At 52.8% G+C, this 23,541-nt stretch overlaps 1 protein-coding gene across 1 annotated transcript in view; it reads left to right on the top strand.

Annotated features, from left to right (window-relative positions):
- The window catches only part of ADAMTS14 (ADAM metallopeptidase with thrombospondin type 1 motif 14), a 59,847-nt gene that overhangs the window by 34,297 nt on the left and 2,009 nt on the right, over window positions 1-23,541 (top strand). The window contains exons 6-21 of the mRNA XM_054382737.1: window positions 3,443-3,599; window positions 6,921-7,026; window positions 9,551-9,694; window positions 11,430-11,562; window positions 11,683-11,796; window positions 13,227-13,375; window positions 14,925-15,100; window positions 16,504-16,637; window positions 17,168-17,291; window positions 17,866-17,946; window positions 18,096-18,259; window positions 18,748-18,913; window positions 20,576-20,708; window positions 20,860-21,067; window positions 22,235-22,361; window positions 23,145-23,252. Coding sequence (XP_054238712.1) covers window positions 3,443-3,599; window positions 6,921-7,026; window positions 9,551-9,694; window positions 11,430-11,562; window positions 11,683-11,796; window positions 13,227-13,375; window positions 14,925-15,100; window positions 16,504-16,637; window positions 17,168-17,291; window positions 17,866-17,946; window positions 18,096-18,259; window positions 18,748-18,913; window positions 20,576-20,708; window positions 20,860-21,067; window positions 22,235-22,361; window positions 23,145-23,252 — 2,224 coding nt within the window. The remainder of the gene's footprint in view (window positions 1-3,442; window positions 3,600-6,920; window positions 7,027-9,550; window positions 9,695-11,429; window positions 11,563-11,682; window positions 11,797-13,226; window positions 13,376-14,924; window positions 15,101-16,503; window positions 16,638-17,167; window positions 17,292-17,865; window positions 17,947-18,095; window positions 18,260-18,747; window positions 18,914-20,575; window positions 20,709-20,859; window positions 21,068-22,234; window positions 22,362-23,144; window positions 23,253-23,541) is intronic.

The raw sequence follows: 23,541 nt of genomic DNA, 5'->3' as shown, positions 1-23,541 counted from the left end.
CCAGGGTGGTGTGACATGGAAGGTTGGACTCGATGATCTTTTCTAACCAAAACAATTCTGTGATTCTATCCCCTTCACCTCCCTTATCATTTAGATATTGCTAAGCATGGGTAAGTCTTTCCAGCTCCAAAACTCTTCTCCCTCACTAACTTACAGATCAATTCATGGAAAGGTTTAGGTTGGAAGGGACCTTCAAGATCATCCAGTTCTACCCCTGCTGCCATGGGCAGGGACACCTTCCACTAGCTCAGGCTGCTCAAGGCCTCATCCTGGGGTGAGCTTGAACACCTCTGGGGCAGGGCATCCACAACCTCTGTGGGCTACCTGTTCCAGTGTTTCACCACCCTCACTGGAAAGAGTTTCTTCCTCATCTCCAGTCTAAATCTGCCCTCCTCAAGCTTCAATCCATTCCCTCTCATCCTATCTCTGCAAGCCCTTTGGAACAGTCCCTTCCCAGCTTTCTTGCTGATCTAATTGAGGAGGTCCCTGCTTACTGCAGGGGGTTGGACTAGGTGACCTTTGGAGGTCCCTTCTAATCCAGACCGTATTATGTTTCTCTGAATCTTGTAGCCTGTTTCAGGTACTGGAAGGCCACTCTAAGGTCTCCTCAGAGCCTTCTCTTCTTGAGGCCAAACAGCCCTAACTCCCTCAGCCTGTCCCCATAGCAGAGGTTCTCCAGCTTTCTGATCACCTCTGTGGCTTCCTGTGGCCCCACTCCAGCACCTCCACGTCCCTCTTATGCGGGGGGGCCCAGAACTGGATGCAGTGCTCCAAGTGGGATCTCCCTTCCCCATGATTAAGGGATTGGAACATCTTCCTTATGAGGAGAGACTGAGGGAGCTGAGGGCTCTTTAGCTTGGAGAGGAGGAGACTGAGAGGTGACCTCATTGATGTTGATCAAGATGAGCAGGGTGAGTGCCCAGAGGCTGGAGCCAGGCTCTGCTGGGTGATGCCCAATGACAGCACAAGGGGCAGTGGTGGAAGTTGAGGCAGAGGAAGTTCCATGTGAACATGAGGAAGGTTTTATTCCCTGTGAGAGTGACAGAACACTGGAACAGGCTGCCCAGGGGGGTTGTGGAGTCTCCCTCTCTGGAGATATTCAAGACCTGCCTGGATATGTTCCTGTGTGATCTGCTCTAGGAGACCCTGCTCTGGCAGGGGAGTTTGCACTGGATGAGCTTTTGAGGTCCCTTCCAGTCCCTGGCATTCTGTGATTCTGTGATTGATTCTGTGACTGATGCAGCCAAGCCAATTGTATCCTGGGCTGCATCAAGAGAAGTGTGGGCAGCAGTTCAAGGGAGGTGATTCTCCCCCTCTGCTCCACTCTGGTGAGACCCCACCTGGAGTACTGTGTCCAGTTGTGGAGCCCCTAGTACAAGAAGGATTTGGAGGTGCTGGAAGGTGTCCAGAGAAGGGCCACAAGGATGATCAGAGGGCTAGAGCTCCCCTGCTATGGAGACAGAGTGAAAGAGTTGGGGCTGTTCAATCTGGAGAAGAGAAGGCTCTGAGGAAACCTTCTTGTGGCCCTCCAGTATGTGAAGGGGGCTACAAGAAAGCTGGGTAGGGACTTTTGAGGGTGTCAGGGAGTGATAGGACTGGGGGGGATGGAGCAAAACTGGAAGTGGGGAGATTCAGATTAGATGTGAGAAAGAAATTCTTCCCCATGAGGGTGGTGAGAGACTGGAAGAGGTTGCCCAGGGAGGTGGTGGAAGCCTCATCCCTGGAGGTTGTGGCTGTGAGCAACCTGCTGTAGTGTGAGGTGTCCCTGCCCATGGCAGTGGGGTTGGCACTGGCTGATCCTTGAGGTCCCTTCCAACCCTGACAATTCTAAGATTCTGTAACTGAGTAATCCTGTGATTGACTGTGACTCTGTGAGTTGACACTGTGACTGAGTGACTCTGTGACTGACTCTATGACACTGTGACTGTGAGTGACTCTCTGAGTGACTCTGTGACTGTGTGACTCTGAGTAACTGTGAGTGACTCTGACTGCGACTGACTGTGACTCTCTGAGTGACACTGACTGACTCTGTGACTGTGTGACTCTGTGAGTGACTCTATAACACTGACTGTGTGACTGTGATTCTGAGTGACACTGTGACTGACTCTGTGACTGACTCTGACTGTGACTGACTCTATGACACTGTGTGACTGTGACTCTGAGTGACACTGTGACTGACTCTGTGACTGTGTGACTGTGAGTGACTCTGACTGTGACTGACTCTATAACACTGACTGTGTGACTGTGATTCTGAGTGACACTGTGACTGACTCTGTGACTGACTCTGACTGTGTGACTCTCTGACTGACTCTGACTGTGACTGACTCTATGACACTGTGTGACTGTGACTCTGAGTGACACTGTGACTGACTCTGTGACTGTGTGACTCTGTGAGTGACTCTGACTGTGACTGACTCTATAACACTGACTGTGTGACTGTGATTCTGAGTGACACTGTGACTGACTCTGACTGTGTGACTCTGTGAGTGACTCTGTGACTGACTCTATGACACTGTGTGACTGTGACTCTGAGTGACACTGTGACTCTGTGACTGTGTGACTCTGTGAGTGACTCTGACTGTGACTGACTCTATGACACTGTGTGACTGTGACTGAGTGACACTGTGACTGACTCTGACTGTGTGACTCTGTGAGTGACTCTGTGACTGACTCTATGACACTGTGTGACTGTGACTCTGAGTGACACTGTGACTCTGTGACTGTGTGACTCTGTGAGTGACTCTATAACACTGACTGTGTGACTGTGATTCTGAGTGACACTGTGACTGACTCTGTGACTGACTCTGACTGTGACTGACTCTATGACACTGTGTGACTGTGACTGAGTGACACTGTGACTGACTCTGACTGTGTGACTCTGTGAATGACTCTGTGACTGACTCTATGACACTGTGTGACTGTGACTCTGAGTGACACTGTGACTCTGTGACTGTGTGACTCTGTGAGTGACTCTGACTGTGACTGACTCTATGACACTGTGACTGACTCTGTGACTGTGTGACTCTGTGAGTGACTCTGACTGACTGACTCACTGACTCTGACTGTGTGACTCTGTGAGTGACTCTGCGACTGACTCTGACTCTCTGACTGACTCTTATGACTAACTCTATGACACTGTGAGTGACTGACTCTGTGACTGACTCTGTGAGTGACTGACTCTGTGAGTGACTGACTCTGAGAGTGACTGACTCTGAGTGACTGACTCTGAGTGACTGACTCTGTGAGTGACTGACTCTGTGAGTGACTGACTCTGTGAGTGACTGACTCTGTGAATGTGAGTGCCTCTGACTCTGTGACTTTGACTGTGAGTGACCCTGTGAGTGACTGAGTCTGTGACTGACTCTCTGTGACTTTGTGACCATGAGTGCCTCTGTGACCGTGAGTGCCTCTGTGGGTGACTGTGTGTGCATTTGCTCCCCAGTCAGTCAGCCTGATCGAACGAGGGAACCCGTCCCGGAGCCTGGAGCAGGTGTGCCGCTGGGCTCACTCCCAGCAGCGCTCTGACCCCGCGCACGCTGAGCACCACGACCACGCCGTCTTCCTCACCAGGCAAGACTTTGGGCCTGCAGGTATGCAAGGTACTGTATTTATCTCGATCAGGTATGTGCAGTTTGCTGGGGGAAAGCCAGCCCAGGGGAGAGGATTTCCTGTGAGCACAGGCTGGCAAGGTCCAGAGGAAAAAAAAAACCCAAAGGCTTCTGCTCCATTGGTGTTTCTTTTCATGAGGAGTAGAAGAAAGAGAATTCATCCACAGCACAAAACCTGAATGGTAAAAGAAACAAACCAACCAAACAAAAAATCTTGATTCATTCTACCTTTCCTTTGGTTTCCTGCACCAACTCTCTCCCTTGTCTCAGAGTGCCTTAAAAAGCTGTGAATAAGAGAAAAGAGGTGGAATATCACAGGGAGCTTTGTGGGGCCAATCCTTTCTGTTCTCTGGGGGACCTTTACAACCTGGTGTTAAATAGGTTGGTTTCTTGGACCTCTTAGGTCTGGGATGTCAGACTGTAGGAGTGGGTCCAGAGGAGGGCCACAGAGATGATCAGAGGGATGAAGAACCTCCCCTGTAGGGAGGAGAGCCTCCCCTTTAGGGACAGGCTGAGAGAGCTGGGGTTCTTCATACTGGAGAAAAGAAGGCTCTGGGGAGACCTTGTAGCAGCCTTCCAGTACCTGAAGGGGTCTACAAGAAAGCCAGGAGGGACTGTTTACAAGGGCTTGTAGTGATAGGATGAGAGGGAATGGATTGAAACTGGAGGAGGGCAGATTGAGACTGGATTTTGATAGATAGCTCATCACTGAGGTGGTTGATCTGAGGTTATGTGGTGCTCTGCAGACAGAGGTCAACTTGCTTGGCATGTGCTGGGATTCAGATGTTTGTTTAATCTTGGGGTTTTGGCTCAGCAGCTTGGTTTCACCAAACCCTTCAGATAGTCCTGTCTGGGCTTGTTTTGAAAAATGAAGTTTCCTTTAGAAGCACCAAGCGAGTGCTGCAGCTGACATTGCAGAGGGAAGGGATTGCCCTCCTAGAGGGACCTAAACAAGCTTGAGAAGCAGACCCATGTGAACATCATGGGGTTCAACAAGGCCAAGGTCCTGCACCTGGGTTGGAACATCCCCTGATATCAACACAGGCTGGGGGGTGAAGGGCTGGAGAAGCAGCCCTGTGAAGGAGGACTTGGGGATGCTGGTGAGGGAAAAGCTGGAGATGAGCTGGCGCTGTACACTCCCAGCCTGGAGCCAGCAGTGTCCTGGGCTGATCCCCAGCAGTGTGGGCAGCAGGGGGAGGGAGGGGATTCTGCTCCTCTGCTCTGCTGAGACCCCACCTGCAGTGCTGGGGCCCAATCTGGAGTCCTCAGTATAAGAGAAACATGGACCTGTTGGAGCAGGGCCAGAGGAGGCCACAAAGATTGTCTGAGGGCTAGCTGAGAGAGTTGGGGTTGTTCATCCTGGAGAAGAGAGGGGAATGGATTGAGACTAGAGAGAGGGAAGAAATGTTTTACTCTGGCCCAGGTTGCCCAGAGAGGTGGTAGATGCCCCCCATTCCTCCAACCATTCCAGGTGAGGTGGTTTGGGGCTGGTAAGCAACCTGCAGATGTCCCTGCTGACTGCAGGGAGTTGGACTAGATGACCTTTAAAGGTCACTTCCCACCCAAACCAGTCTGTGGTTCTATGATTTAGTGCAGGTGGACACCTTGGAAGATGTTCACTCAGCTGATAAATAGAAATAGTGAGGGAAACCCTCCACCTAACCCCTCTTGGTTTTGCCTTATGCTTGGGACGATGCAGACTTCTGGGTGTCCAGGAGTGACCTGTCCTTTGTCCCATCAGGCACCCAATCTCCTCAGTGTGTCCACTAGGTGTTGACTTCAGAGCTGTAGGGAACCTTTACTTTTGAGCTTTAATCTCTTGTTGCTGGCCAGCTGCATAATCCCATTACCACCTGCTCCTTCATTTTGGGGCTTAAGCTGAGGGCTGTCAAATCCTTTCTTCACCCTCTTCCAGGGTGATTAGTCATGAGCTTGGTGTGCAGCACCATGAGGGTGGTGGCTCCATGGCCACCATGTTTTGGCCAGAGTATGTGCAGGAGGGCAGCTGTAGGGTTATGCATCCATCTTTGAGTCATCAGCAGCCTTCTCCTGCTGCAGCTCAGCCCTTGTCTCCAGGGCAGACTTCTCCCAGCATAGTCCTGCCCTGCTTTTGCCTCTTGGATCCTCAAGTCCTTCCTTCACTAACTTCCTTCCCCTTGTTGCCAAAGTCTTTAAAAAAATTATAGATATAAAAAAAAAGGATTGGAAAATTATTTTTAGGAAGTGCCAAGGAATTTATTGAATTGGGCAGAAATCCTCTGAGAGGAGAAAAAAAAAAAGGGGGGGGTGGAAATCACCACAGAAATGGAGGTGACACATTGCTGACTGGCTTGGGGAGAAGATGGCCTTGCTCAGAGCTGCCCCACTGCACTGGACTGATCGAGGGTTGAGGGCTGGGGAGGTGCATGGTCCTTCCTGCCTCTGCCTGGGGCTGGTGTTGGGTGCATGTGTGGGTGCATGGCAGGGGTCCTCTGAAGCCTCCTGAGCTGGGCTGGGGTTTTGGAGGGCTCTGGAGGACACCTTATGCCTTCCTTTCTCTTTCTTCCTTTCTTCTTTATTTTTGTTAATAAAGAAGAATGCAGGGGGTGGCATTTTGGAGCTGGCAGATGGTGGTCACCAACACTGATAAGGCACCCATGGGTTCCCACCAGCACCATTAAAACACCCATGGGTCTTCACCAACCCCAGTAAAGCACCCATGGGTCCCCACCAACACAAATAAAGCACCTGTGGGTGCCAACCAACACCAATATAGTACCCATGGGCCCCCTGCAACACAGATAAAGCACCCATGTCCCCACCAACACTGATCAAACAGCCTTGGTTCACCACCAGCACTGATAAAGCGCCCATGGGTCCCCATCCCCACCATTAAAGCACCCATGGGTATCCACCAACCCCAATATAGCACCCATGGGTCCCCACCAACACCATGAAAGCACCCATGGGTATCCACCAGCACTGCTAAAGAAGCCTATGGCCACCACTGACACTGATAAAAAGCATCTGTGGGTCCCTTTATGCCCTCACTGGCATGAAGTCAGAGAGATGCTGTTGAGTCTCATCATAACCTCCCCCTACTTTTGGCACTGGTGGCAGAGTGGTTGTACTGGTGAGCCAGTCCTTGGGCTACCATCTGAGCGCCCTGGGCAGCTCCTCTTCTTCAGTGCCTTCCTCTTGGTTTTCTGCTCCTCCTGCACTGAAGGCAGGCTGTGGGTTGTTTGGGGGTGGAGGGAGGGAGTTTCAAGCTATCATTTTTTGCTCCCCTCTCTCAAAGGTTTTCTCTCTCCATCCTTTTCCCTCCTGCCTCAGGCTACGCACCAGTGACGGGGATGTGCCACCCACTGCGCAGCTGCACCCTCAACCACGAGGATGGCTTCTCCTCAGCGTTTGTTGTTGCCCATGAGACTGGCCATGTGTAAGTCCTGGGTGGCCTTTCTGGTGACCTTTCAGTGCTGAAAGGGGCCGATAAGGAAACTGGGGACAAGTTTCCTGAGCAGAGTACACTGAGCAGGGCCTGTTGGGACAGGACAAGGGCTGCTGGTGGTTTGAAACCCTACGCAGCGCTACGGACTGGGGGATGAGCGGCTGGAGAGAGGGACCTGGGAGTGCTGGGTGACAGCTGGGTGAACCTGAGCCAGCAGTGTGCCCAGCTGGCATGGAAGGCCAATGGCATCCTGGCCTGGATCAGGAATAGTGTGGCCAGCAGGACTAGGGATGGAATTCTGCCCTGTACTCGGCACTGTGAGGCCTCACCTCGAGCACTGTGTGCAGCTCTGGGCCCCTCGCTTCAGGAAGGATCTTGAGGTGCTGGAGCAGGTCCAGAGGAGAGCATCCAGGCTGGTGAGGGGGCTGGAGGAAGGGCCGAGGGAGTTGGGGGTGTTCAGCCTGGAGAAGAGGAGGCTTAGAGGGGACTTTATCACTCTCCACAACTATGTAAAAGGAAGTTGTAGTCAGGAGTTAGGCTCTTCTCCCAGGCAACTTGTGACAGGAGACAAGGGCATGGTATGAGGCTGCTCCAGGGGAGGTTTAGGTTGGATATTAGGAAGCATTTCCTCACAGAAAGGCTGATTAGGCACTAGGATGGGCTGCCCAGAGAGGTGGTGGAGTGGCCATACCTGGAGGTCTTTAAGAGGGGACTGGATATAGCACTTGGTGGCAGGGTTTAGCTGATGCCATAGTGTTAGGTTGTAGGCTGGACTTGATGATCTCATAGGTCTTTTCCAGCTTCAGTAATCCTGTAAAAGAGGGAGATTTAGTCCAGACAGAAGCAAGAATTTTTTTCTACTGAGGGTGGTGAGATGCTGGCTCAGGTTGGCCAGAGAGGTGGTAGATGCCCCATCCCTGGATCCATTCAAAATCAGGTTGGATGGGACATTGTTTTAGTTGGAACAGACCTTGAAGGTCATCAAGTCCAGCACTGCCAGGTCACCACTAAACCATGTCCCTCAGAGCCACATCTAGACAGCTTTTTAAAACCTTTCGTGGATGGGGAATCAACCGCTGCCCTGAGCAGCCTGGTCCAGGGCTTGACAACCCTTTCAGGGAAGACATACTCCTAATGTCCAATCTAAACCTCTCCTGGTGCAACTTGAGGCCATTTCCTCTTGTCCTATCGCTTGTTCCTTGGGAGAAGAGACCAATCCCCACCTCACTCCAACCTCCTTTCAGGGAGTTGTAGAGAGCAGTGAGCTCTCCTCTCAGCCTCCTTGTCATCAGGCTAAACACCCCCAGTTCCCTCAGCCTCTCCTCACCAGCCCTGTTCTTCAAACCCTTCACTCCCTTCATTGCCTTTCTCTGGATCTGCTCCAGCACCTCAATGTCCTTCTTGTAGTGAGAGGCCCAAAACTGAACCAGTACTCAAGGTGCAGCCTCTCCAGTGCTGAGTACAGAGGGAGTAGTCCCTCCCTTGGTCCTGCTGTCCTCATTATTTGCTGATTTTGCAACTATATGCTCTAGTTGCAGATGTCTATGCTTACTGCAGGAGGGTTGGGCTAGATGACTTTTAAAGGTTCCTTCCAACCCAACCCATTATCATTAAAGGGGACAGAGAAAGGGAAGCTGTTAGCTCTCCTGGCTTTTTAGCTAGAGGGGGTTCTTGTGCTGTTTATAAATTGTAAATCTCTGCATAAATATTTGTAAGTATTGTCTTATTTTGTACATCTCCATTGCATTCCATTGTAGATTGTGGTTTTGCTTGTAAACACAGCTTTCCAGCAGGGCTAGGGAAGTTCTTCTCCCCTTCTACTCTGCCCTGCTGAGACCACACCTGCAATACTGTGTCCAGTTTGGGGCACCCCAGTTCAAGAGAGACAGAGACCTGCTAGAGAGAGTCCAAGGGAGAGCCCTGAGGATGCTTAGGGGACTTGAGCATCTCCCCTGTGAAGAGAGACTGAGAGCCCTGGGGCTGTTTAGTCTGGAGAAGAGAAGGCTGAGAAGGAATCTCATCAATGTGTATAAATATGTGAGGGGTGGGTGTCAAGAGGATGGGGCCAGGCTCTTTTGGGCGATTCACAGTAATAAGAAAAAGAGCAATGGGTTGAAACTTGAACAGAGAAGGTTTCAGCTCAACATGAGGAGAAACTTCTTTACAGTGAGGGTGACAGAGCCCTGGAACAGGCTCCCGAGGAGGGTTGTGGAGTCTCCTTCTCTGGAGGCTTTCCAAACCCTCCTGGATGCATTCCTGTGCAGACTACCCTTAGGTGATCCTGCTTTGGCAGGGGGGTTGGACTGCATGATGTCTGGAGGTCCCTTCTAGCCTCTGATACCGTGTGAGACTGTGATTTGCTTTTCACCTGAGCTGGTCTGGCTAATTTAACATCTTCGGGGGAGGGAAATTTCCAACCCACCACGACACGCCACAGCGTGGCCTTGCCTACCTCATGTGGCTGCTGGCAAGCCCTTGGGAACCTGCTTTTCCACCTGCCTTTTCCCCCCACCAGGTTAGGGATGGAGCACGATGGGCAGGGAAACCGCTGCGCTGATGAGACCAGCATGGGGAGCATCATGGCGCCGCTGGTCCAGGCTGCCTTCCACCGCTACCACTGGTCCCGCTGCAGCAAGCAGGAGCTCAACCGCTACATCCAGTGAGTGAACTGCAACCAGGAGCAGGTGTTCTCCCTCCAGGTGGTGGCAAGGCCTGCAGCTCCCAGCCAGCAGCTCCTGCAGCAAGAAGAATCACAGAATCACAGAAACATTCAGGTTGGAAGAGAGCCTCAGGATCACCAAGTCCAACCCAGAACCCTACTCTGCAAGGTTCACCCCTAAACCATAGCCCCGAGCACCACATCCAAACCACCTTTAAACACATCCAGGGATGGTGACTTCACCACCTCCCTGGGCAGCACATTCTAATCCCTGACCACTGTTGCTGGGAAAAACCTTTTCCTACTGTCCAATGTAAACCTACCCAGTCACAGCTTGAGGCCATTCCCTCTTGTTCTATCACTACCTGTGAGAAGAGACCAGCAGCAGCCTCTCCCCAGCCTCATTTCAGGTAGTTGTGGAGAGCCATGAGGTCTCCCCTCAGCCTCCTTTTTTCCCACACTAACCATCCCCAGCTCCTTCAGTTGCTCTTCATCAGATTTATTCCCCAGGCCCTTCCCCAGCTCCCTTGCCCTCCTCTGCACTGATTCCAGCACCTCCATATCTCTCTTGTATTGAGGTGCCCAAAAGTGGACACGTTACTTGAGGTGTGGCCTCACTAGAGCTGAGTACAAGGGGACAATCCCCTCCCTACTCTTGTTGGACACAGGATTTCTGATCCAAGCCAGGATGCCATTGGCTTTCTTGGCCATCTGGGCACACTGCTGGCTCCTAGTCAGCTGCTTGTCCATTAGAACCCCCAGGTCCCTTTCTGCCAAAAAAGAAACCAATGTCCAGGTCCTTGTTCAGTTTGGAAAAGAGGAGGCTGAGGGAAGACCTCATTGCTCTCCACAACTTCCTGAAAGGACCTTGTGGAGAGGCTGGTGCTGGTCTCTTCTCACAGGTAGAGATAAAGCAAGAGGGAATGGCCTCAGGCTGCAACTGTGTAGGTTTAGACTGAATATTAGGAAAAATATTTTCCCAGCAGTCGTGGTCAGGGATCGGAATGTGCTGCCCAGGGTGGTGGTGGAGACACCAAGCCTGGATGTGTTTCAAGGTGGTTTAGACGTGGTGCTTGGGGATATGGTTTAGGGGTGAACTTTGTAGAGTAGGGATATTGGTTGGACTTGGTGAACCCGAGAGTCTTTTCCAACCTGAATGTTTCTATGATTGGGAGGACTTGTTTTGGCCAGAATAGCAAAAACAGGTCCACAGGAGGTTATTTTGCCCTTTTTTTTTCTGCTGACAGCTTGCACAAATCTCATTTGGTTTTGAGCTGTGGAGACTGGAGGCAAATAGGAGCCTGATAAAAGCTGGAAATGTCAATGGAGCAATAGTTTGCAGAAGTTCTCTGCTGATGGAGCCCAGATCTGAGAGGCTTTTGTCATTTGCTTTGCCCCTCTGTGGTTTCTGCTTTAGGCTATGAAGTATTTTGTGTTCCATCGTAAGATGGTGTAGGAGCTTTCCATGAAGAGCAGCAGGAATGCAGGTGGTGGTGGTGGTACCCTTTAGAACCAAGGTGCTCTATGGAGCTGCAGTCTTTGGAGGACTCTGAGCAGTTGGTCTCAGCTGGAAACCTGTTTTCCAGCGGTGGGTAGTTGGCATCAGCACCAACTACCATTTAAATTTCTCAACAGCTGGGTTTGGGGAGAAGGCTGGAGGTGAGGGAAAGCGTTGAAGGAGGGAAGAAGTCCTCCATGTCTGACTCTGCTTTGCTTCTGCCCTACATCTCTGCAGCTCCTATGACTGCCTCTTGGATGACCCTTTTGAGCACCAGTGGCCTGCCTTACCGGAGCTGCCGGGCATCAACTACTCCATGGATGAGCAGTGCCGCTTCGACTTCGGCGTGGGCTACAAAACATGCACAGCAGTGAGTGTGTGGTGTATGGCTGAGCTGTGTCCCCACCCTGCCACCCTCAGCCAGCTGCTGCAGGGGCAAGGAGGGGTCCTGGAGCTCCCTGTCCCACCCCAGCTCCTCTCTCCTCCCCAGTTCCGCACCTTTGACCCCTGCAAGCAGCTGTGGTGCAGCCACCCGGACAACCCTTACTTCTGCAAGACCAAGAAGGGGCCACCACTGGATGGGACTGAGTGCTCTCCAGGCAAGGTAGGGGCTGGTCCTGCTTGCCCCCTCTCTGGGAGAGGACAGGGACACCCTTGAGGGCAGTGGGTGGTGGGTGCCTGTTTGGTTTTTTTAGCTGGTGTAACTCCTTATTTTCCCCAGTTTAGGCTCAGAGGAAGACTTTGGTTTTCTTCTGGTGTGCTGCAGAGAAACAGGACTTGCTTGGTCACCTGTCAAAAGAATGATGCCATCATTGCACATCCAACCTCATGATGTCATCAGGCTTTTACCTCAGGCTCCCTTAGCATGCCCATTAACACAGAATGGAAGTGTGAATGTCTTGGAGTAGCTGCTGTCCAGTGCAGGTTTTGGGTGGTCCTTTGCTGGAGAGTTGCTGGTCATGAAGGTATCCAACACCTACTCACATCCAGGGAGACCTAGACAAGCTGGAGAGTTGGGTGGAGGGTAACCTCATGGAGTTCAACAGGCTCAAGTGTAGGATTCTGCATTTGGGGAGGAAGAACTCCCTGCACCAGGACAGCTTAGGAGCTGACCAGCTGAAAAGCAGCTCTGTGGAGAAGGACTTGGCAGTCCAGGTGGACAAAAAGTTCACCAGGAGCCAGCAATGTGCTATCATTTTGGTTGCCCGTAGAGGTGGTAGAAGCCTCATCCCTGGCAGCATTCCAGGTCAGGTCGTTTGGGGCTCTGTGTAACCTGATCTAGTTGCAGATGTCCCTGCTGAGTGCAGGAGAGAAGACACGACCTTTGAAAATTCCTTCCAATCCAAAACGTTCTGTGGTTCTAGGAAATGATTCAGCTTGCTCATCCCCAAACTAGCCTGGAGTGCAGCCCTGCTGTGGTGTACTCAGAGAACACTCCTGGTTCTGCTTCCCACTGAGGGACATAGAATCATAGAATTGTCAGGGTTGCAAGGGACCTCAAAGATCATCCGGTTCCAACCTCCCTGCCATGGGCAGGGACACCTCACACTAGAGCAGGTTGCTCACAGCCACATCCAGCCTGGCTGCAAAAACCTCCAGGAATGAGGCTTCCACCACCTCCCTGGGCAACCTGTTCCAGTGTCTCACCACCCTCATGGGGAAGAATTTCTTCCTAACATCCAATCTGAATCTACTCACTTCTATTTTTGTTCCATTCCCCCCAGTCCTATCACTCCCTGACACCCTAAAAAGTCCCTCCCCAGATTTCTTGTAGCCCCCTTCAGATCCTGGAAGGCCACAAGAAGGTCTCCTGGGAGCCTTCTCTTCTCCAGACTGAACAGCCCCAACTCTCTCAGTCTGTCTACATAGGAGACGAGCTCCAGCCCTCTGATCCTCGAGGGCATGCTGAAGATCATCTTCCTCCTGTGATTTGCACACCGCCAGCCATTTCTGCAGCGCTGTGGGTGCAGGAGGGCTTCTCTTTGCTTTGGAAGGGGCAGGTGTGGAGCTCCTTCTCTTTCTCTTCCCTTCCAGTGGTGCTTCAAGGGTCACTGCATCTGGAAGACCTCAGAGCAGCCTTACAGCCAGGATGGCAGCTGGAGCTCCTGGTCCAAGTTTGGCTCGTGCTCCAGGACCTGTGGGGGCGGCGTGCGCTCGCGCAGCCGGAGCTGCGACCACCCACCGTAGGTTTGGCCTCTGTCCCCCTCCCTCCACCTGGTATAGCTGGAGTAGCTTCCTTTGTCTTGGCTGCTTCCTTGGTTTGTGGGGATGGGGACGGGGACATCTATTCCTGGATGAGGTGTGCTGTGTGTTTGGTCACTGTTGAACAGCCTCCTTCACCCCAAAACCTGCCAGCTCCTTGTGGTGGGTTGAAAAAGTCCCTCCAATGTATAATTGCCAGAGCAGCTCAGTTGGAAAGCAAATGAAGCTGGATTTACAAGCAAAACTACAAGCTAAAACATGGAAGGCAATGAATGTGGACAAAATATACACTATTTACATATATGTATACAAACCAGAGGGTTACTAACAGCTTTCCTCTCTCCCTGCTCTCTTCCCTCCCCCCTGTACACATGGGACAAGAGAAAGAGCAGAGAGTTGCTGTTAGTTACTTAACCATGACAAGAATGCATTCAAAGTCTGCAAAGCCAGCATAAGCCACAAGTTAGTATCTGCCACAGTGAGGAAAGTTAGTTTACCAAAATAACTTTTATATTTGTTATCTGTCCCATGGGATTATTTAGACATTATCATTATTTCCCTTTTTATGTCCAATGGTAATTTATTTACATTCTACAACTTTCTGTTCAAGATCTGTGGAAAATTTTCAAGGCACAGCCTAGGCAGGCTCTACAGAGGGACCTTGACAGGCTGGACAGATGGGCAGAGTCCAGCATGATGGCATTCAACAACAAGTCCAAGTGCTGGGTTCTGCACTTTGGCCACAACAACCCCATGCAGAGCTACAGGCTGGAGTGGGAGTGGCTGGAGAGCAGCCAGGCTGAAAGGGACCTGGGGGTACTGGTTGGCAGCAGCTGAACATGAGCCAGCAGTGTGCCCAGGTGGCCAAGAAGGCCAATGGCATCCTGACCTGCATCAGGAATAGTGTGGCCAGCAGGAGCAGGAAAGTCATTCTGCCCTGTGCTCAGCTCTGGTTAGACCACACCTTGAGTCCTGTGTCCAGTTCTGGACTCCTCAATTTAAGAAGGACATTGAGAGACTTGAATGTGTCCAGAGAAGGGTAACAAGGCTGGTGAGAGGTCTGGAGCACAGCCCTGTGAGGAACAGCTGAGGGAACTGGTGTTGGTTAGCCTGGAGAAGAGGAGGCTCAGGGGAGACCTTATTGCTGTCTACAACTACCTGAAAGGAGGTTGTAGCCAGGTGGGGGTTGGTCTCTTCTCCCAGGCAACCAGTCCCAGAACAAGAGGACAGAGTCTCAAGCTGTGCAGGGGAAGTTTAGGCTTGAGGTGAGGAGAAAGTTCTTCCCAGAAAGAATAATTGGCCATTGGAATGTGCTGCCCAGGGAGGTGGTGGAGTCACCATCCTTGGAGGTGTTCAAAAAAAGCTTGGATGTGGCACTTGGAGCCATGGTTTAGTTGTCAGGAGGTGTTAGGTATTAGGTAATAGGTTGGACTTGATGATCTCTGAGGTCTTTTCCAACCTGGTTGATTGATCCTGTGAAAACTGCCACACTCCTGATGCTCTTTTTGCCTCTCCTGCTGTTTTTCCCAGCCCAGCGTACGGTGGCCGCCGCTGCCCGGGAGCCACCTATGAGCACCAAGTGTGCAACACCGAGGAGTGCCCAGGGCCCTTCCAGGATTTCCGTGCCCAGCAGTGCTCCAAGCGCAACTCCTACTACACCCACCAGAGCAGCAAGCACTCCTGGCTTCCCTATGAGCATCATGATGGTGAGCAGCTCCTAGCAAAGGAGCAGAAGCCCTGTGTGACCTCCAGCTCAGAGGGGGCCCTGCTGGTGGCTGTCCCCATGGGATGGATGGAGGCTGTGCCAGCTGTGTGGGTATTGGAATTTGGAAAGTTTCAGAGCTGCGAACTAGAGTGCAGTAGGCTGGCATCATGTAGCCAGACCTTTAAAATGAATCTCCTGAACTTGGCCTCAGGTGTCATGTGATGAAACTCAGGTGTTGCTGTGGTCCTGCTGTCTCAAAGTGCAGCATGAGAAGAATCAGCCTGTGGTGAAACCTTTCCCTTCTCCTCCTGTGCTAGTAAGAGGAGAGCTCCTTGTAGGCCCAGGTGGCCTAGAAGGCCAAGAGCCTCTTGGCTTGTGTCAGCAATAGTGTGGCCTAGCAGGACTAGGGCAGTGATTGTCCTCCTGTGCTTGGCTCTGGTGGGGCTGCACCTCGAACCTTGGGTTCAGTTTTGGGCCCCTCAATACAGGAAGGACATCGAGCTGCTGGAGTGTGTCCAGAGAAGGGCAATGAAGCTGGTGAAGGGTCTGGAGAAGACAGGGCTGGTGAGGAGCAGCTGTGAGAACTGGGGATGTTTAGCCTGAAGAAGAGGAGGCTGAGGGAAGACCTCATTGCTCTCTACAACTCCCTGAAAGGAGATTGGAGTGAGGTGGGGGTTGGTCTCTTCTCCCAGGCAACAAGTGATGGGACAAGAGGGGAGGTTTAGGTTGGACATGAGAAAAAATGTCTTCCCTGAAAGAGTTGTCAAACACTGAACCAGGCTGCCCAGGGCAGTGGTGGAGTCCCCATCCGTGCAGGGGTTTCAAAGCTGTGTGGATGTGGTTCTGAGGGCCATGGTTCAGTGGTGACCTGGCAGTGCTGGGTTAACAGCTGGATTTGATGATCTTAAAGGCCTTTTCCAACCAACATGATGTTGTAATTCTCATAATGGCAACCAGAAATAAATCAATTTTCAGTACTTCAGAAGCTTTCTCTCCACTTTCTGTGTGCTTTGGCATGCAGAAGACTTGTTTGCCCTGGGGGTGGTGGGGAGACAGCCCTGGCTACTCGCTCCCAGAGCTGCAGTGGGCAGCCTGCCACTCAGGGCTGGGCTGGGAGCCAGCTCCTGGCTTGGTGTTCCTCATGCCCACAGCCAAGTGTCTGGCAGTGCAGGGTCATGCTGTGTGTCCCTAGAGTTGCCTTCTGCTAATTTCCCAAGCGTGCTGGGCAAAAGTGCAACTTCTTGGGCAGCAGAAAGGATGTGGCACAGCGAGGCGCATGAGTAGCCTGGGCCTGGGAAATCTGGCTGCAAGCTGAGATGAGTTTCTGTCTTCAGTCATCTCAGTGTATTCCCATAATCCCCTCCCCCCCTTTTTTTTTCTGCTCCCCTTTTTGGTTTGCTGTAGATGCTCAGAAGTGTGAGCTGATCTGCCAGTCTGAAGGAACAGGGGATGTGGTCTTCATGAATCAAGTTGTCCATGATGGTACTCGCTGCAGCTACCGAGATCCCTACAGCATCTGTGTGCGGGGAGAGTGTGTGGTGAGGAGCTGATGGCTGCTGCACAGCTGTCCCTGTCCTGTGCCTGTCCAGAAGAGAAGAGAGCTTTTTCAGCACTCTGGTGGCCTTTCAGAACTTAGAGGGTGCTAGAAGAAGGTTGGGGACAATCTTTTGAGCAGGACAGGGGGTGATGGTTTGAAACTAAAAGAGGGAGGTTCAGACTGGAGAGAAGGATGAAATGTTTGACACTGAAGGTGATGAGACCCAGGCTCAGGTTGCCCAGAGAGGTGGTAGATGCCCCATCCCTGGAACCATTCCAGCTCAGGTTGTTTGTGTCTGAGCAACCCGCTCTAGTTGGCAGCTGTCCCTGCTGCCTGCAGAGGGGTTGGACTCGATCACCTTTAAAGGTCCCTTCCAACCTAAACCATTCTGCAATGCTCTCTACTCACTGGCCCTTGGGGATGCATGTTATAGCCTCTGTGTGTAGCAGAGGGTCCTGGGGGATGGTGGGCTGATGGGCTGGGCTGCAGGGGTGTAACCCCCTGCTTGTCTGTTCTTCCCACGGGTGACAGCACGTCGGCTGTGACAAGGAGGTTGGCTCCCTGAAGCAGGATGACAAATGTGGGGTCTGCGGGGGGGACAACTCCCACTGCCGGACGGTGAAGGGCACGCTGGCCAAGACCCCCAAGCAGCCAGGTGAGTGAGCTTGGGTGGCTTTGGGGCTGGATTTGGTCAGGGTCATCTGGAGGAGGGCCACAAAAGTGGCAAGAGGGCTGGAGCACCTCTGCTGTGAGGCCAGGCTGAGAGAATTGGGGTTGTTCAGCCTGGAGAACAGAAGGCTCTGGGGAGAGCTTCTGGTGGCCTTTCAGGACTTAAAGGAGCTGAGCAGAAAGCTGGGGACAGGCTTTGGAGCAGGGCCTGTTGTGACAGGACAAGGAGTGATGGTTTGAAACTAAAAGAGGGAGATCCAGACTAGAGAGAAGGAAGAAATATTTGACACTCAAGGTGGTGAGACCCTGGCCCAGATTGTCCAGAGAGGTGGTAGAGAGGTGCCCATCCAGGCACCATTGCAGGTCAGGTTGTTTGGGACTGTGAGCAATCTGCTTTAGTTGCAGCTGTCCCTGCTGACTGCAGGAAGGTTGGACTAGGTGACCTTTAAGAGTCCCTTCCAGCCCAAACCAGTCTGTGATTCTATGATATATATGCATGTCCAGTTGGAGCAAACCTTCTCTTTCTCTTCCCTCCATCCTTCCTCCTTCCTTTTCAGCAGGTGTTTTGAAGATGTTTGAGATTCCAGCTGGGGCAAGGCACCTTCAGATAGAAGAGATGGAGCCAGCACCCCACATCATTGGTGTGTACACCATAGTTCACCTCTCCCTTCAACTGCTGCCTCTATCTTAGCCCTATTCTGGCAATCCCCCCCCAAAAAAGGCCTTCTTACTTGAGTCATTCCAGTCCTCCACAGAGAAGTGACATTGAAATACCTCCTTTCTCCTCCAGCTGTGAAGAATCAAGCCACAGGTAACTTCATCCTTAATGGCAAGGGCAAAGAAGCCAAAAGCCAAGTGTTCATTGAGATGGGCTTGGAGTGGGAATACACAGTTGAACATGGCAAGGAGAGCCTGAAAACCAGTGGTCCTCTGCACGAGGCCATCAGTGTTTTGGTAAGCCTGGCTGACCTGTCCTCTGGGCACATTGGGGACAACCATTACCCAGTGGTGCAGAGAGGGAAGGTGGTCTGAGATGGGATGGAGGAGGTGATGGAAGCACTTTTGTAGAGAAAGGATGTAGGGGAGTTGGGGACTGGGTTTCCAGGGAAGGACAGGTTAGCACTTCTGTCCATCCCCATGGTTGGTGCTGGCTTTGGGTGTAGAGTGTGTTCCTGCAGGACTGTCCAAAGGCTGGGGTTGGGATGTTTGAGCAGCAGCCTTCTCTACAACTGCAGAGGTATGTTCCCAAAGGGTAGGCTCTGTTCAGAGCCCACCTGATCATGTTTGAGGTAGTAATTGGGTTGGTGTCTCCTATTCTTCTCTGTACCTTACCATGTGGTCGCTGTTTTCTTCTTTTTGCTTTGATGGATGGCCTCCTCTTCCCTTTCCCACAGCATCACCCCTTCCCTACCTCCAGCTGTTCTCTCTTTTTTTCCCTGCAGGTCATCCCTCAGGAGGAGGAGGTGAGGAGCAGCCTGATGTACAGGTACATCATCCATGAAGACCTGCTGCCCATGATTGGGAACAACAACGTCCTGCTTGAGGAGATGGATTCCTATGAGTGGGCCCTCAAGAGCTGGTCTCAGTGCTCCAAGGCCTGTGGAGGAGGTAGCTTCCTCTTTTTAGAAGGCTACAGCATGTGCTTGGGATCATGCTTGGGCATATTAGAATCATGGATTTGTTCTGGTTGGAAGAGACCCATCTTCAGCCTGCTGTTGTCCAGCACCCCAAGGCCAGGGAATCACAGAATGGCTTAGGTTGGAAAGGACCTCAGAGATGATTACTCCAACCTCCCTATCTCTCAACTAGACTCAGCTGTTCAAGGCCTCATCCAACCTGGCCTTGAACACCCCCAAGGGAGGAGGTATCCACAACCTCCCATAGCAACCTGTTCCAGTGTCTCATCATCTTGCTGAGATCTAGCCTGACCCCACTCTCCCTCAGCTTAAAACCATTCCCTCTTGTCCTGTCTCTAGACACCCTTATGGAAAGTCACTCTTCAGCCTTCCTGTAAGCTCCCTTCAGGTATTGGAAGGCAGTTCTAAGAGCCCCTTGGAGTTTTCTCTTCTCCAGGCTGCACAACCCCAGCTTCCTCAGCCTATCCTCATAGCAGAGGTCCTTTTTCACTGGACAGTTTCTACCCACTCTGCCCCGAGCCTTGGAGTGCTCATGGGGTTGTTGTGACCCAAGTGCGGGACTCAGCACTTGGCCAGGGTGACAGAACAGTGGAACAGGCTGCCCAGGGGGGTTGTGGAGTCTCCCTCTCTGGAGATGTTCAAGACTCAGCTGGATGCATTCCAGTGTGATTTGCTCTAGGTGACCCTGCTCTGGCAGGGGGTTGGTCTGGATGATCTTTTGAGGTCCCTTCCAGCCCCTAACATTCTGTGATTCTGTGATCTCATACAATTGGCCTCTGCAAGCCTGGCTGAAGCCCTACTTGGTCTCCCCTGTGTGGTGGCATACCAGAGCACACATCCCAGCAGGGATCATAGAATCATAAAATTGTCAGGGTTGGAAAGGACCTCAAGGATCAGCCAGTTCCAACGCCCCTGCCATGAGCAGGGACACCTCACACTAGATCAGGCTGCCCAGAGCCACATCCAGCCTGGCCTTCAACACCTCCAGGGGATGAGGCTTCCACCACCTCCCTGGGCAACTTGTTCCAGTGTCTCACCACCCTCATGGTGAAGAACTTCTTCCTAACATCCAGTCTGAATCTACCCATTTCTAGTTTTGCTCCATTCCCTCCAGTCCTGTCACTACCTGACACCCTAAAAAGTCCCTCCCCAGCTTTCTTGTAGCCCCCTTCAGATACTGGAAGGCCACAATAAGGTCTCTTCAGAGCCTTCTTTTCTCCAGGCTGAACAACCCCAACTCTTTCACTCTGTCTCGATAGGAGAGCAGCTCCAGCCCTCTGATCATCCTCATGGCCCTTCTCTGGAAGCATTGCGTAACCTCCAGATCCTTCTTGTACTAGGGGCTCCAGAACTGGACACTGTACTCCAGGAGGGGTCTCAGCAGAGTAGAGCAGAGGGGGAGAATCACCTCCCTCACCCTGCTGGCCACACTTCTCTTGCTGCAGCCCAGGCTGTGGTTGGCTTTCTGGGCTGCAAGTGCTCACTGCTGGCTCATGTTGAGCTTCTCATCCACCAGCACCCCCAAGTCCCTCTCCTCAGGGCTGCAGAGGAGGGAGCAGATGGTGGGGGAGGGGAGCTGGGTGGGACCTGTGCAGCCATTACCTCCCCACCCATTGCCTGCCTCCGACCCCAGGCATCCAGTACACCAAGTACGGCTGCCGACGGAAGAGCGACAGCCGCATGGTGCACAGGAACTTCTGCGACAACGGCAAGAAGCCGAAGCCCATCCGGCGCCGCTGCAACCTCCAGGAGTGCTCCCAGCCCATGTGAGTCCTCCTCGGCAAGCTTGAGGTGCTCCCAATCCCCTCCTTGCCCTTACTGTGGGGCCTCTTCCCAGCCCTGGTCGGCAGAGAGGGGGTTTCACCCCTTGCACCTTAACCGCGTCCCCACCTTATCTCCCCGCTCCCTCCCCGGCAGGTGGGTGGCGGAGGAGTGGGGCTCCTGCAGCAGGTCCTGCGGCAAGCTGGGGGTGCAGGTGCGGGCGGTGCAGTGCATGCAGCGCCTGCAGGACGGCACCAACCGCACCTTGCACACCAAGAACTGCCCTGGGCAGCGGCCCGAGGCCCGGCGGCCCTGCGCCCGCGCCCCCTGTCCCGCGCAGTGGAGGACTGGCGCCTGGTCGGAGGTGAGCTGGTAGCGGGGAAGGGATCCGCTTGGCTGCATGGGTGGGGGTGTGGGGCTGGGTATGAGGGCCAGGAGGGTGTGGTCTTGTGGGGGTAAGGGTGTGAGAGTTGCTGATGTTTTCCCTGAGGTCTGTTGGGGAAGTCAAAGTTAGGCAGGGGATAGAAGCATAGAGTGGTCCAGGCTGGAAGGGATCTCCAAAGGTCGTCTAGTCCAACCTCTCAACAGTCAGCAGGATATCCCCAACTAGACCTCCAAAGGTCATCCAGTCCAACCTCTCCACACTTAGCAGGATATCCCCAACTAGACCTTCAAAGATCATCCAGTCTGACCTTCCCACAGTCATCAGGGACATTCCCAACTCGACCTCCAAAGGTCATCCAGTCCGACCTCTCCACAGTCAGCAGGGACATCCCAAACTAGACCTCTAAAGGTCATCCAGTCTGACCTCCCTGCAGTCAGCAGGACATCCTCAACTAGGCACAGAAAAGGATTGGTTGGGTTTTAAAAGACCTCTGAGATCATCAGGTCTGGCCATGAGCCCAGCACTGCCAGGTCACCACTGAACTGTGGCCCTCAGCACCACAACTACACTGCTTCTAAATCCCTGCAGGGATGGGGACTCCACCATCGTCCTGGGCAACCTGGTTCAGTGTTTGACAACCCTTGTAGAGAAGATACTGTTCCTAATATCCAGCTTAAACCTCCCCTGGTGCAACTTGAGGCCATTTGCTCTTGTCCCATCACTTGTTACCGGGTAGGAGAGACGAACCCCCACCTCACTCCAACCTCCTTTGAGGGAGCTGTAGAGAGCAATGAGGTCTCCCCTCAGCCTCTTCTCCAGACTAAACACCCCCAGCTTCCCTTGCTGCTCCTCACCAGCCCTGTTCTCCAGACCCTTCACCAGCTTTCTTGCCCTTCTCTGGACTTCCTCCAGCACCTCAATGTCCCTCCTGTAGAGGGGAGCCCAAACCTAAACCCCAGTAGTCAAGCTGCACCCCAGTGAAGAGCAGGATGGGTTTGGTGGAGAGCGAAAGCCTTTACTAGAACCAATATCCACCTGAGGAGCAATCGTCTGCAACTCCCCATTTGGGGGTGGCTGTTGGGAGGTGCCATCCACCCCTACCACATCCCTAAGTGTCTGTCTGTCTGCCTGCCTGTCTGTCTGCAGTGCTCGGCCAGCTGCGGGGAGGGCGTCCAGCAGCGGCAGGTTGTGTGCAAGGGCAGTGAGAGCGGCGGGCGCTGCGAGGGTGACAAGCCGGAGGCCGTCCAGGGCTGCCACCTGGCCCTGTGTCCGGGTGAGAGGATGAGGAGGGGATGCTGGGGGTGGGAGGCATGTGCCAAGGGGGACCAACCTTCATACATTCACAGAATCACAGAAACATTCAGGTTGAACAAGACCCTCAGGATCACCAGCACCATCTGAGAAACCCCTGCAAGGGTCACCCCTAAACCATAGCCCCAAGCACCACATCCAAACCACCTTCAAACACATCCAATATTGGTGACTCCACCACCTCCTTGGGCAGCAGATTCCAATCCCGGACCACTCTTGCTGGGGAACGCTTCTTCCTAATGTCCAGTCTAAACCTACCCAGTCATAGCACCAGCCTCTCTACAACCTCCTTTCAGGTAGTCATAGACAGCAGTGAGGTCTCCCCTCAGCCTCCTCTTCTCCAAACTAACCATCCCCAGCTCCTTCAGTTGCTCTTCATCAGATTTATTCCTCCAGCCTGTCTCTGCTTCAGGGGGGTGCTGACAAAGAAGGTTGGGGTGAATGTCCCTGCTGCTGCCAGCAGAGAAAAGGTTAAACGACAGCCAAAAGTTGTCCCCTTTCTCTTCTTGGCCCTGGTGTTTTCTGGGAGCATGAGGATGCAAATTGCTGAGAGGCCACCTTGGACTTCATCTTGGGTGGCTTAAGTGTTGGGTCACCTGGATGCTCTCCCTGGGATTTTGTTTTTCAGGGTATTCCTTTAAAATCGGGAAAAAAAAAAAAAAGCCCCCTCAAAAGCCCCTCCTGTGGGATTTCGTGTGCCCCCAACCTCCCCTGGCAGCTGCACATCCTGGTGCTCTCTCCACAGGGAAGCTCTCTGGCATCACCACCGGCGCTGACTCGGGTGACCACAGCACATCCAAACAGCAGGTGCCCCAGGAGGGAGCCCCAAACCCTGTCAGCAAGATCTCCTCCAGTAAGTGTCCCTGCTCGGGTAAGGAGCTTCTGCAGCTCCCACTGGGATGGGAAGGAGGACACCCATCTGGCAGTGGTTCTGGCGGGGCTTAACCCTCTGCTGCTGCTGCTGCTCCGTCCTGAATGGCTCTGCCTGCAAGCTCTGCCTCTCAGTTGCCATCTCCTGGAGCCTGGGATAGTGCAGTTCCCACTGCTTTGCACTCCTTTTGCCTCTCACATTTTATGCCCTTCTCCCTTTTACTTTCAACTTCCCTCAGCCTCCTGTGTTTAGCCAAGCCAGGGAGATTGCT

Source organism: Indicator indicator, chromosome 7 (genome assembly GCF_027791375.1).
Source record: "Indicator indicator isolate 239-I01 chromosome 7, UM_Iind_1.1, whole genome shotgun sequence".
Lineage (NCBI taxonomy): Eukaryota > Metazoa > Chordata > Aves > Piciformes > Indicatoridae > Indicator > Indicator indicator.
Note: the sequence above shows the minus strand (reverse complement) of the source record. Positions and strands in the feature narration are given on the sequence as shown.